The sequence below is a fragment of the Tachysurus fulvidraco genome, chromosome 24 (assembly GCF_022655615.1).
Source record: "Tachysurus fulvidraco isolate hzauxx_2018 chromosome 24, HZAU_PFXX_2.0, whole genome shotgun sequence".
NCBI lineage: Eukaryota > Metazoa > Chordata > Actinopteri > Siluriformes > Bagridae > Tachysurus > Tachysurus fulvidraco.
The window spans coordinates 10,541,262-10,554,224 of record NC_062541.1 but is presented as its reverse complement, the minus strand read 5'-3'; the positions used below and the strand labels follow the sequence as shown (position 1 = coordinate 10,554,224).

At 35.8% G+C, this 12,963-nt stretch overlaps 2 protein-coding genes across 3 annotated transcripts; both read right to left on the bottom strand.

The window, feature by feature from the left end:
• Positions 1-125: 125 nt before the first annotated feature.
• On the bottom strand, positions 126-4,937 carry pef1 (penta-EF-hand domain containing 1). Its single transcript, XM_027175918.2, has 5 exons — positions 4,785-4,937; positions 4,066-4,342; positions 2,938-3,078; positions 2,621-2,764; positions 126-1,040 (listed from the first exon to the last, which is right to left on the bottom strand). The coding sequence occupies exons 1-5, from the start codon at positions 4,800-4,802 to the stop codon at positions 811-813; spliced, it is 810 nt and encodes a 269-aa protein (XP_027031719.1). The 5' UTR covers positions 4,803-4,937; the 3' UTR covers positions 126-810.
• A 1,548-nt stretch (positions 4,938-6,485) lies between these two features.
• On the bottom strand, positions 6,486-9,515 carry gjb9b (gap junction protein beta 9b). 2 transcript variants are annotated; one of them, XM_027175677.2, is made up of 2 exons: positions 9,399-9,515; positions 6,486-7,649 (listed from the first exon to the last, which is right to left on the bottom strand). In XM_027175677.2, the coding sequence occupies exon 2, from the start codon at positions 7,594-7,596 to the stop codon at positions 6,844-6,846; it is 753 nt and encodes a 250-aa protein (XP_027031478.1). In that variant the 5' UTR covers positions 7,597-7,649; positions 9,399-9,515; the 3' UTR covers positions 6,486-6,843. The 2 variants fall into 2 exon arrangements, with proteins under 2 accessions (XP_027031478.1, XP_047663596.1); XM_047807640.1 differs by lacking the exon at positions 9,399-9,515 and adding an exon at positions 8,533-8,726.
• Positions 9,516-12,963: the final 3,448 nt, after the last annotated feature.

The window sequence follows — 12,963 nt, the reverse complement described above, 5'->3', positions numbered from 1 at the left end:
CAAAAGGGCTATAAAGACCTCAATGTAAAACAAAAAAAAAAAAATACTTTTTGTTTATCAGACAACTTCATAATCACAATAAAATGTTCTTTCCTCTATCAAAAATACAAAATAAATAAAAAAAATCGCATAAAACAGCATTTGGTTTAATCTGGGAGAAAAAACAGGTTTAATCTACATAACGTCTGGTACAATGCTCAAAAAGATAATTTTTAAAAAGAGACTTTTCCATCTGATTTCTTCAAATTTAACATTTTCAGATTAATTTGAAAAGGATTCTACTACTAAAACACATATTTTTGATTAGCCAGTTTTCAGTTGGTTAAATGCAAACATCTGGATTTGAAACTATTTCAGTACATCAATCTTACGCTGCACCATATCAATTTGGTTGAACGATATAATTTAATATACATCAGTAATATAGCAACAAAATAGTTTTAGCTGAACGGAGTTCCAATAGAAAATGATACAGTTAATAAAATAATTTCAGATTTCAGGGATCAGATTTAATAATGCAACTTCACTCCCTGAGTGATCTAGTTTTTAGGCATTACATACACAGTTATGGCACTGATAACTAAACACTACTTGTTAAGTTGTTCCTTCAACTTGCACATTAAAACAAACAAATAACAAGTAAAGCAAGCAGTAAGAGCATGTGTACAGGGCATTTAGGGCATGGGGAGGTACCCTGCAATGAAAGGCACAGTTAGGAGGGAACGGAGTGCCCCATGGTCTTTGGCATGGAAAAGCAGTCATCCTTTACCAGTGAAAGGATCAAACTGGCATCTGATGGAATGTAAATCTTCACATAAGCTTCGTGATGGTGCAGGAGAGAAAGTCCTCATAGCTCATGCGTACATTGCCGGTCATTCCGCTGTCCTTCTCACGGAAGGCCTGGGTCATGCTTTGCAGTTGAGTGCACACCTGGATAAAGCCATCGAGCTGAAGGGCATTACTCATGCCACGCACGCAGTAACGGCTCACCAGGTTCTGAATGAACTGCGGGCTCAGGTTATAACCCAGCTGAGAGAGTGCTGAGGGAAGAAATGAGATTCATAGGATGATCATCACATAAAAATGAATAATAAATGAAGTTGAAAATACAGAGCACAGGAAGGTTCATAAAGACTCAGTTCTGCAAATGTCAAATGATCATTATTGCACAGAAGGAACATTTTGACAGAGAAAAAGAGATTATCTTTACTGCCATTTTGTCATTATTATGCAGCTTTAATGTATATTGTTTGTTCAGTGTTATAGCAGTTCTACACATTAGAAATTTATACTGAAAGTCTGCACTATGCAAAAGAGCACTATGAGACACCAGATGTTTCTGTGAGCAAAGAAAGAAAGAAAGAAAGAAAGAAAGAAAGAAAGAAAGAAAGAAAGAGGGAAAAAAGCATAGATAGCACACTACAAAACTAATCACAAGCATTAGGCATAAAGAAAAATGGCTTTAAACTATGGATCCTATAAAGGTGGTAAAATGAAAAAGCCAAATTTATTAATGCTATACAGATGATCCCATATTGTCTTCTCTTTAACAAACAGCACTCCGAAGACATGTTGGACAGCTTTAATATGACTTTATAAGACACTTAAGACTTTTTTTCTGACAGGAAGATCACAATCTTAAAAGTATTAAAGTAAAGTAAAGTAGCTGATTAATCAGGAACAACCTGTCAGGATGACAAAATGAAGAGAAAGACGAGAGAGCTAAATGGCATCCATTATGCATTTTTATTATTACAGTCTGAAAGGTAATGCTGTCTGGCTTTATCAAAGTGACTATTATTTTAGAAATGTACGCTACGTTAGTTTTAGGAAATTAGCAAACAGACAATAATACATTCATATAATAATAATTCCTTCTCTGTACGTACTTGAGGTAGAAAACGTGATAATTTTCATAAAGCCTAAAAGCATCCTTCAGTCAGCTACGAAATTCATTCATGAGTTAGGAATACTAAATTTTGCACGGTGTTCTCACCTGGGTCTTATTATTGCGAGTTTACTTAGTTGTGTCTGTTTGTACTTTCATAGTTTGGAGAGATAGAAAGATGAATGTGCACACACATGAACAAAGCATGAATTTGAACTTGATGGAATGAAAGCTGCAAGTGTCTTTTTGTTGAAGGATTTAAACTGAGGGTTTTTAAATTGTGCCTAAAACACAGACCAAATAAACGATGGCTCCGGAGCACAGTACACATTCTGCCTGTCTCCTGAGTCTTCCTATACACCCTCACACACCAAGGTTCTACACTGCTTCTGCAGATTCCCGGTGCTCCAGTCTGAAGCTTACAGGAACTGGTCTGAGCTTCATATACTGCACATAATACATCCTAGAGCCAAAAGTTTGTGGACAAAATCTCATTCAAGAGTTTATCTGCATTTCTGTTAGATTTCCCTCCACTTTTCTGGGAAGACTTTGAAAGGAGACACCTTTGTTGTATTTTGAGTGACAGCAGCATACTCCGAAGAGTTACTACACAAAATCTGTAAAGTTTGGCAGATCTAAGAACTGCATTTATATGTTTAAATAAGAAAGTTTTACTGAGTTTGGATGTTGGATATTTCATCCCAGCGAATACAAGAACATGAATAGAATAACCTTGATGCAACTCGTTGCTGTTGATGGAACCTGAGCGGTCACGGTCAAACTGCTGGAATATCACCCTCCACTGCTGCAAAAACAACCAGAGAGCCGAGAATCCGTATACATCAATGCGTCCAGTTTTGGTCTTGTCGAACATATCTGCAAAACATACAGACTCTTAATGGTTTTTCAATATCTGGAACCTATGTTGTCACTTAACTTGCTCATTCGTCCACATTTACCATTAATATGCTTAATAAATGTCATTCATTCAACAACAGAAATGCCTGATCAGTAGAAATCAAGACTGAAGTGGTGTTAAAGGTACTGACTGATCATCATCATGCAGGTTTCATCATTGAATGCGGAGTTGTTGGAGTTGAGCAGGGCCTGTTTTAGCTCCTTCGGGTTGATGTAGCCGCTGCGATCGTTGTCAACCGTCTGAAACCACTGATATGCCTCGGGGTTAACCCCTGGTGGGATGTTACATAGGACAAAAAACTATTTGAAACATTGTCACATAGCACTGAAAATCAATAGGCTCTCTAGTGGTATATTAAAGTCTCAGACATAACTGAAGCAGCTCCATAGCTGAAGAAATATTACAGAATAAAGACAAATAACAACTCTACAACAGGTTTGCCTTTTGGTGAAGTAGAAGGTAATTGTGTTGATGATAAACGCAGATACTGGGAGGAAATTAATAGCCTCTATCAGTGTCCTGATGTAATAGTTAAGTCTGGGATGAAATCTAATTTTCCCATAGCCTATTGAGAATAATTACTCCACTGGAGACATAAAGTGATTTTGGCCCTGTGGGGAACATTATTATGCACTTCACAACTAAATAAAATCACTATGATGCACACACAATCACTTGATTTTATCACATCCAGTGCTGTAACTCCCACATGTACAACCTGTACTTCATCTTTATAAACTGCACAGTCTGTGTATTTTGACTGCAGTCAGTTAGGAGTAAGGGATATAAGACACAGCTTCAGTAAGCAAAATAAACCAACTTGCTGACAGAACCTCATGTTCTAGTGTTTTATTCACAGTCCTGGCAACACACACCTGGTGAAGAGGCTGCAGCAGTTTTTGTATGAATTTGCACTTTTACCAATTGTCAGCATCGGCCAAATCAGGATGAATCCACTGCAAATCTACGCTGTTTCTGTTTATTGTCCTTTGTGTATTGTGTTTTGTGTATTGCCCTGCACTGTTTGCACCAGGTGGCACAGTTGTACTTTATGTATCTAGGACTAACTTACTAAGTCCTTATAGCTCTGTCTTTGTGTTATGTAGCACCATGATCCTGGAGAAACGTTGTCTCATTTCACTGTGTATTGCCACAGCTATATATGGTGTAAATGACAATAAAAGCTTCTTAACTTGACTTGACAAATCCCTAATCATTAATTATGCAATAAAAAACTGAGCATGTATAGTTTTCTGACCTCCAGGAATCTGCTGGCCATATGGTCCACCTTGTGGCTGCCCGTATCCTCCGTAAGGAGCTCCTGGGGCTTGTTGTCCTCCATAAGGACCTCCAGGAGCCCCAGCACCTCCACCGTAACCACCGTAAGGTCCTCCGTATTGTCCTCCAGGAACCCCACCATACTGAGAACCACCATATGGACCTCTTACAGGCCCACCTGGGGGTGCACCACCTCCATACGGGTTACCTGGAGGATGCTGCTGTCTGGGAATGTTACTCCCTGCTCCTGAGTAGCCCTGGGTGAATAAAAGAGAAATAAAATCTCATTCACTCTCTTATAAATGCAGTTTATGCAGCAATGCCTTTAATGTACACTATATAGAGGAGCTGAATTTATGCAACATTCCCTGATTGTCACCGATTAAGTCGTTATTTATTAACCATTTAATAAAATATTAAACCATACTAATATATATTAGATGTAAATAAACCTGTAGGAACTCGTGTACACACAGGACCACTTTATCTGGTTTGTGATGCTAAGTATCTGATGCTACATTAGCATAAACACAGAAAGCTGTGAATACACTAAACATTAGCTTAAGTCTATTTCCGGGATTGTTTTAAACACATATATAACTCTCTCTGAGACAAAGAGCAGCACTAACATTCACACGGACGACAGAAGAATCCAAATAATAAACACATAAACAGTTTAAAACCCGGAAGCTACATTACCTGTGTGTAAAAACTCATTTCGCTCTGAGAAGGAACTTAGAGTTGAGTGCGAACGTTTGATTTCTTAGTCCCGCCTCCGAAAGCTGATTGGCCTATTTTAGTGTTTGTCATTAAACGTAATTTATTTGTACTTTTTTCATTGGTTAAAAGCAGAGAAAAAGTCTAAAAGCCCGGAACTATGACTCATACAGTAGACACACCTCAGTGGAAAGTTGTCATATTGACCAGCATTATTATATATATATATTTCTCTCTTTAGGGTTACAACTTTATCCTTGTCATGGTCCAACAGTTAGGTTTAATATAGTTTAAACACAGAATAGGAATTGTACTCTGGAGCAGTTTTATGAACATTTTTCTCCCCAAGTTTGACATTTATTTTCACTGCAGTAATAATTGTTACGTTTTAGTTTCAGTTTTGAGTTCATTTTCAATTCAAAAACAAATTCACAAATCAACATAATCAGTGTTAATGATGTGAATAATTAAAGGTGAAACTGGAAAGTCATATCTGAAAGCAACAGATTTATTATTATTATTATTATTATTATTATTATTATTATTATTATTATTATTATTATTATTATTATTTCTTCTTTGTATTTATACATTGTGTTGTGTATATACTATATATTATATTACATACTGTATATATTTGCATTTCTTTCTCTTTGCTGCTGTAACAGAGAAATTTCCCCATTGTGGGACAAATAAAGGTATATCTTATCTTATCTTATCTTATCTTATCTTATCTTATCTTATCTTATCTTATCTTATCTTACAGATAACCATAATTCACTAATTTAATATGGTTGACAGAGAAGACAGTGAAAATGTGAACATCAAGCATAAAACACAACATGACTGTTTACTAGTGTCTTTAGAATAGACTCATTAAATACCTTATGTGGAAGAACATCTGGTTAAAAAAGATACAGCAAGACCTCTGGTGCTGTCTTCATGCTAAAAGTGAATTTAATGAGTCATATCCGTCTATAATAAACCGTAGAAATGATGTAGGCATTTATGAAAAAAAGAAAAAATCTTCAGTCAGGCATCAGGTTCATCTACAAGTTATTCCCTCCTGGATCAAGTTAGATTTAGTTCCACAAGACATAAGACTTTATGTCACTTTCCATCACATCTTATACTTTTCATGTGTTGAAATATCTTTTAATTTGCCTTCTGAAAATGTAAATGAAAAAGGGTTTTTTTGGCTGCAACAAATGGCTACAAGGCCATTCGCATAAGGCTTCTTCTCCAAGTGCCAGATGATTGTGCCAGATGCTGAGTAAGCTTTTGATTAGATTTCTTTCTGTCTGTTACAACAATTATCTTTTCTTATTTATCTATTTATTTTCTTAAGTGAGTTGCTATCTTTGTTTAATTTCACCATCACATTTTGGTTGAATAAGAGGTGGTGTATGAATTTAGGAATTGAGCAAAAAGATGAAACAGCTGGAGAGAGAGGAGGGGTTGTGTTTATTCTAATATTTTATCTTGCAAGACATCAATAATCGGGAAAATGCAAATAATTGTTGTATTGTATTGCAGTTATTATAAGGCCATAGTGGTGAATCAATGCACACTTCTAAATTCTACAATATGTATGTTTGTCCACCAGGGGGCAGTATTTGGCTTTAATGTCAAACAATACCACACTTCAAACGCCAACACAGCTTATAAACACCAAAACATAAAAATGATAAAATACTTGTTTTTATTTACATATCGTATATGGCAACAGAAGACGTCTCAACACAGACATGTTAAAATGGTGGCCTTAATGATCCTGAGGCCTTTTAATCACAGTTTAAAATCTGTGGCAAAACCAAGAAGTGAAAACCAGTATTTTTCAATATAACACCTTCTTTGTTATTGTTCAGGATTATTTTGCAGTTCAAAGCAAGTAACACCTCTGATGTTTTTTTCACATGGAATCAAGGGTATATTTACAGCTCCTGAAATCACTGTCTCTTATGTGTAAAGAATCCTAGGTGCAGCAGTGATACTAACTGATTTCACTAACAGTCACATCTTTTTTCAGTTTGCTGAGGCTTTATGTAGATGCTGTAGTATCCACTTCACATTTGCACCTTGATTGGGAAAGAGCCCTCTGTTCACACTGATCCATATATTGCTTGTGTTTTTGCTCTATGTGTTCATGAAACATCTTGTTACAGCGCTTAAACACCAGGTAGCATATCTCAATGATACACATGAGGATACACAAAACAGAGGAGACAACCATGAAAATAGTGAAGATCTTCTTTTCTGTTGGACGTGACAAATAGCAGTCCACTACATTAGGGCAAGGATAGAGACTACATTTAATCATAGTAGGCAAGCCAAATCCTTTGTAGATGTAGTACAGAATGCAGAGGAAGCCAGTGTCAATGACTGTTTTAAATATTAGACTAAGCAAATAGGTCCACCAGAGGCCACCATGCCTCCTTCCTGGGACGGCATACAGTTTTTTGCCTTGCTGAGTGTTGCTGTTTTCTTGATTCTTCTTTTCACGGAGCTTTACATGGCCCAGGACTAAAAGAGATGGGCAGGTTATTAAGATGAGCTGAAGGGCCCACAAACGGATATGAGAGATGGGGAAAGTTTGGTCATAGCACACGTGGGTGCAACCAGGCTGAGCTGTGTTGCACACAAATTCTTTCAAATCGTCTCCCCAAACTGGCTGCACGGCCACCACAAACACCAACATACGGAAGATAAAGACCATGGAGAGCCAGACACGACCAATAACGGTGGAGTATTTGCTCACACCACTGAGCACGACCTGCAGGGATAACCAGTTCATCTCTTCAGCTGGAGGTTGGCAGCTTACTCAACACTGTGGTCTAGAGACAGCTCCTGAACAGAGAGCACACAAAAGGTAAATCATATGTATGATTTATATATGTAATCACTATGTAACACGTTGCTATTTAGGCAATGAGAGAACATGCAGAAAATATTATTTAGTATTAAAGCATACACCCAAAGTAGAAGACACAGTTGGTGTCACACCACATTTAGGTCACCTGGAGTACCCTTTGGCCTATTTTTTTTTTTTAGAACATTAGGATAATGACTGTAATTAAATAAATGCTGAAATATCTGCATTTTTATCTTGGTTGACTCTTGTAATGTGTCCATTGCAAATGACATGAGTGGAATCCTTTACAGGAATATTCTTTTTTTTCATCTTTTTTATTTATTAAAAATGTTACAAACTTTACAAAAGTGGACCAGGATGAGTTAAATACTAAACATTTGCTTTCTGATTTAATTTAAGCTAGCACTAAGATCTACCTATGATAGATTAGCACTCCCGTCCAGGGAGTCCCCCTGTGACCTGTGTAGGATAATCAATTCAGACAATGGATAGATGGATGGATCGCCACTTAGCCACATTTTGATGATATTGACTCGTACTGTTTAATTTTGAATTTTAACTTTCTCAAACAATCACCAACCGAACTGCACAGAAGTACATGTTGTGCCTAAAGATGGTTAAAAGTTTTCCCTCTCTAACTGCTAAATATTGCAGTTTGTTTATTTATTTATTTATTTATTTATTTATTTATTTATTTATTTATTTTCCCACAAATCACTGCTGCCCGATTCAATTAAAATTTCCTCTCAAACGCAAATGCATGTCAGGTTCTGAAAGTTCTCGGTTTCTGTTTTGCTGTCTCTGCTTCGTATCGCCTGATGATTTCCCAGAGGCTGGGGCAGGGTGCAAAATCTTTACCAGAAAGGCTGGATGCAAGCAGGATCTGTTTCTCCTTGTTTATACCTTGTATCTGTTAGACAACAGGTCTTGGTTTGTTATTCACAACAGTGAGTCTGTGTCTAGATGAGTGCTTATTAGTACAATGTGAGACATAGTTATCCAGCAGTTTTCATTGATAAAATAACAAAAAAAAAAATTGGATTATTATTTAAAGATTTATTCTGTCATATGTATGTATTTATGACACTGTGTCATAAAGCAAAAATATTTTCAGGGATCAGACACTTACACAAGTACAGTTTTCTCTGTGGAACTTAACCTGGAACTGAAACCTACGACTTGAATAATAAATCCCATTTAATCGTCAAAAGAATGTCGGATGTCACTTGATGTGATAGAAACAGATACACACCCAGTTAATGAGCATGCACATACGCACACAGACACATATTTGCTGGCAATATTAACAGGAGAGGAGAAAACAGATTATTCATATCTGCCAGCATAATAAACATATATTTTTATATAAAAACTGTAATGAAGGCCACAAAATGTACACAGAGAAATAAAGGCATTGCTGTGTTGCTGAAATGTTTACAATACTCATTTTCTTTCACAACACACTCTTTCACTCTTTCACCCTGCTACAGCACAAAGATTCCTTCAACAAGCCAGGGGGGTGTAAATAATCCATTTTCTCCTCTTACACTACCCCAGTGTTTGCTTAGTTACAGCACTGTCTTAATGCTTGGACAAACCTCAACACTACAGTATAACAACCACCAAAAAAGCTAGCAAACATTTTCCCATCCAAAAAGCAAAGCAACTAGTTTGAAAATATACATCTTATCTTGAACTGTCTTGAATCTTGAACCAATTCCTACCTGTTTAATCTTGTAAAGATATCATAAGGCTGAAATCTGAAAGTGGCTGAGTCACTCCTTTGTATGTTTGAAGACTAACATGATACATGTAAATGCTTCCTGAAAGTCGTAACACCCTGTTGCTTATGTACATGTGGGTGGATGTTTGAGCAGCCTGTTAGACAACCTGAAAATAGTAATAGAATTGTTTACTAGATAAGATATTGTCTAGAAACCAAAATGGCACACTGTAAATGGAAGTGATTTTATAAAGAGTTATGCCAATTCTGTCAAGAAATCATTCTGGCATAGGTTTGCTATGCTGATCATCCTCAAATGATAAGCATTTATTTATTTATTTATTTATTTATTTATTTATTTATTTATTTATTTACTAGAGGTTCTCTTACTCTTACTTTTTTTTACTCGGATGTGTTTTCTGTATTTCTCTTGAATAAATATGACTTGGTGACTACAGGCCAGTGTTGTGTGGTCAAACTACTTACTGTATCATCAAGACTCACTTCAGTCTCAAACCATTAGGCTTGCGTATGGGTCAATTTGAAATCACATCAGTCTAATGGAAATCCAAATAAATAAATAAACAAACAAACAAACAAATAAATAATACATAAGTCAAGTCCTAACACGGTGTCCCAGGGGAGATTTTGTCACCGCTGATGATTTAACATAGACATTGCAACACAACAAAATGCTGTAAGATCTAGTTTACAGGAAGTTATGGACGATTTTTCTTGGCCAATTATTTTGCACTTCATACATTACATTTCCATGGAAACTCTGACAATATTTAATTCTAAACTAAATTATTTCATTTCCAAAAGGTAAACCAGACTAAATTTAAAGATTAAATGTAGACAGCGCTGGTGTCATGACACATTAAAGGGTTAGCACAGGGTGCAGGTAATTTGGTCTCACTGTTGCTTCTCGACTGACTAATTGAACATTATGATGATTAATGCAGTTTGGAATGTTGGTTGGATAACGATACTGAAATTTCAGTTGACAAACAATAATATAACATGTACATCAGCTGTATAGGCTACACACACTACTGCTTCTGCATATTGCACAAAAGCATAATATTGCACAATATTGTTATTTGCACAACCATGCACTTCTCTCACTTTATGTACATAACTGATCAGTCATATATTCTGTATTCATAGTTAATGCCCATACTGTCTATACTCTATCACATCTTCTGCATTGTCTTGTATAGTCTTTATTATCTTGTCTTGTATAGTATAGTGTTATTTATGTCTGTACTTTTGAGAGTCACAAAAGCTGGAACCAAATTCCTCGTGTGTGTCAACACACTTGGCCAATAAACCTGATTCTGATAAGTGAGTGAGTGTGGAGTCCTTCACAGGAATGAATGTCTGTTTCTATTAAACATTCATTCTTCTGTTCGAAAGTGAAAGAGTATATATATATATATATATATATATATATATATATATATATATATATATATATATATATATATATATACACAGAAACCAAAGACATTGTAGCTCTCAGATAAGCAGTATGTCATTTTAATGCTAATGTATACTGTATTATATTATATTATATTATATTATATTATATTATATTATATTATATTATATTATAATACTATATTATTGATTACTTCACTGGTCAGTTTTGAACGGAAAAAGTCACATGCAATCAATGTATAAAGGTCATAAATGCTTTGGAGTTTAATAAACTGGCCCTGTATCATGTCCCAATATTAGGTTGTTGGCATTCCACTGATTAGTGACTGTGGAATCCTTTCTGTGTAGTTTGTGGCCAGAAATATATATTATATAGAGAGTAAAAGGTAATTTTAGGTCAATTTCATAGAGGCAGTTGCCAAAGTCTTGCTGGCTTGTATTGTAATGTACTGTGCTCATTGCAGAAATGAGTTCAGCCCATACTTGTGGTTTCTAAAAGACACACTCTCTTCATTGGATGTAATCAAAACCTTATTATATTTTCGATTCACTACAACTTCCAGTAAAAAATGTTCTGTGAAACAAAAAAGTTGCCCATTGTATCATTAAAATCCAATATAGTTTCATAGTTGTAGTAATAAACTGTATTATATTTCACTGTTGACATTTAAAGCATTTAAATGGTTCACAAATCACCTCCATTTGCAGAACATTGGGGGGTCTTTCAAAAACGTTTAAAAGCACATTTTGGTACCTGTCAGACAAATGACATCTGTTGTTTGTTTGTTACAGTATATGTGTTTTTGGGGAGAAAACTTTTTTGTTGGCTGTTTAGGTGAAACATGAAAATAACACACTGTTCTTGTTGGTAAAACATTTTGTTTCATTATAAAAAAAAAAAGAACAGCAACATTCATCATGTTTGCTAGCACCCTAACTAGCTTCTTTAAGCATGATTATTTTTAGCACAGCTCGATATAAAGCTAAGTAAAAAGGCTGTGCTTGCTATTTTCCTCCATAAATTAAATTACATTTAGATATTGAGTGCTGGCTTTTTTAGCTCTGGGTGTGACATCAGTGGGGACAGTTTTCTCCTCCTTGTTCAAATCTACAGGTGATGTATACAGAATTGTCCATGTGCAAGCAGTCTTACTGGTTTGTTACTGCCAGTATATGTGACTAACCAAACCATGTCAATCATCAAACCACAGCAGCAATAGCAACAACATAAGGATGGTCAGAGATATAGAGAGACAAACATTCAGTTTTAAATATGACTTGGCCTCTGCTATAAGACTATAGCACAATGAATCTGATGAGCATGAGAAGAAGAACTTAGCACACAACATGCCTGTGTATGACTGCCCTTTGCTCCTTTAGTTCTTTACCTTAGACTGGCTGAGCCATGGTTACAGCATGAAACTTTTTGAATTAAAACCTGGGGATTATCTACTTTTGGACAATAATTACATAAATGATGCTCAAATACTCCTTGTGGAAAAACCCAGGATGCTACTCAAAAACACAGCAGGTTTTGAAATTTTATAACTTTTTTATAATACCCCTTGGCACCCTCACACATGTGAATCAGGAAGCAAACACAAAGTGTTTCAAGCATGTTCTGCATTTCTGTAGCTTCACACACACACACACACACACACACACACACACACACACACACACACACACATTACATCACGGCATATTTTTTTAATTTGTAACATTATTGTATAATTCTACTGTATTTGGTTTCTCTCGCTCAAATGTTTTGCAACTAATATGATTATACATACTCAATTTGACTAGTGTGCATGATATTGGAATAATTAAATCACGTTAATGAAATAAATCTGTTGTGTGAACAGGGCAGGGATTTTATTTATTTTTATATTTTTCTTACACAGGAGGAGATCCCTGGCTGTAAAAATGTACTAGCCCTTGGTGGAGCATGTATAAGTTCAAATCTTGGTAAGTTTTATATGATTCGGTTTGGGTATGCAAAATCGCAGCAGGAGTGAATGAATGAGTGCATGTGCACCTGCACTGTGCCCTGTGATAGAATATGTCATCAAGGGTAAAATTCTACCTTATCCTCTCATGTGCAGTGTTTGTGGGATAGGATT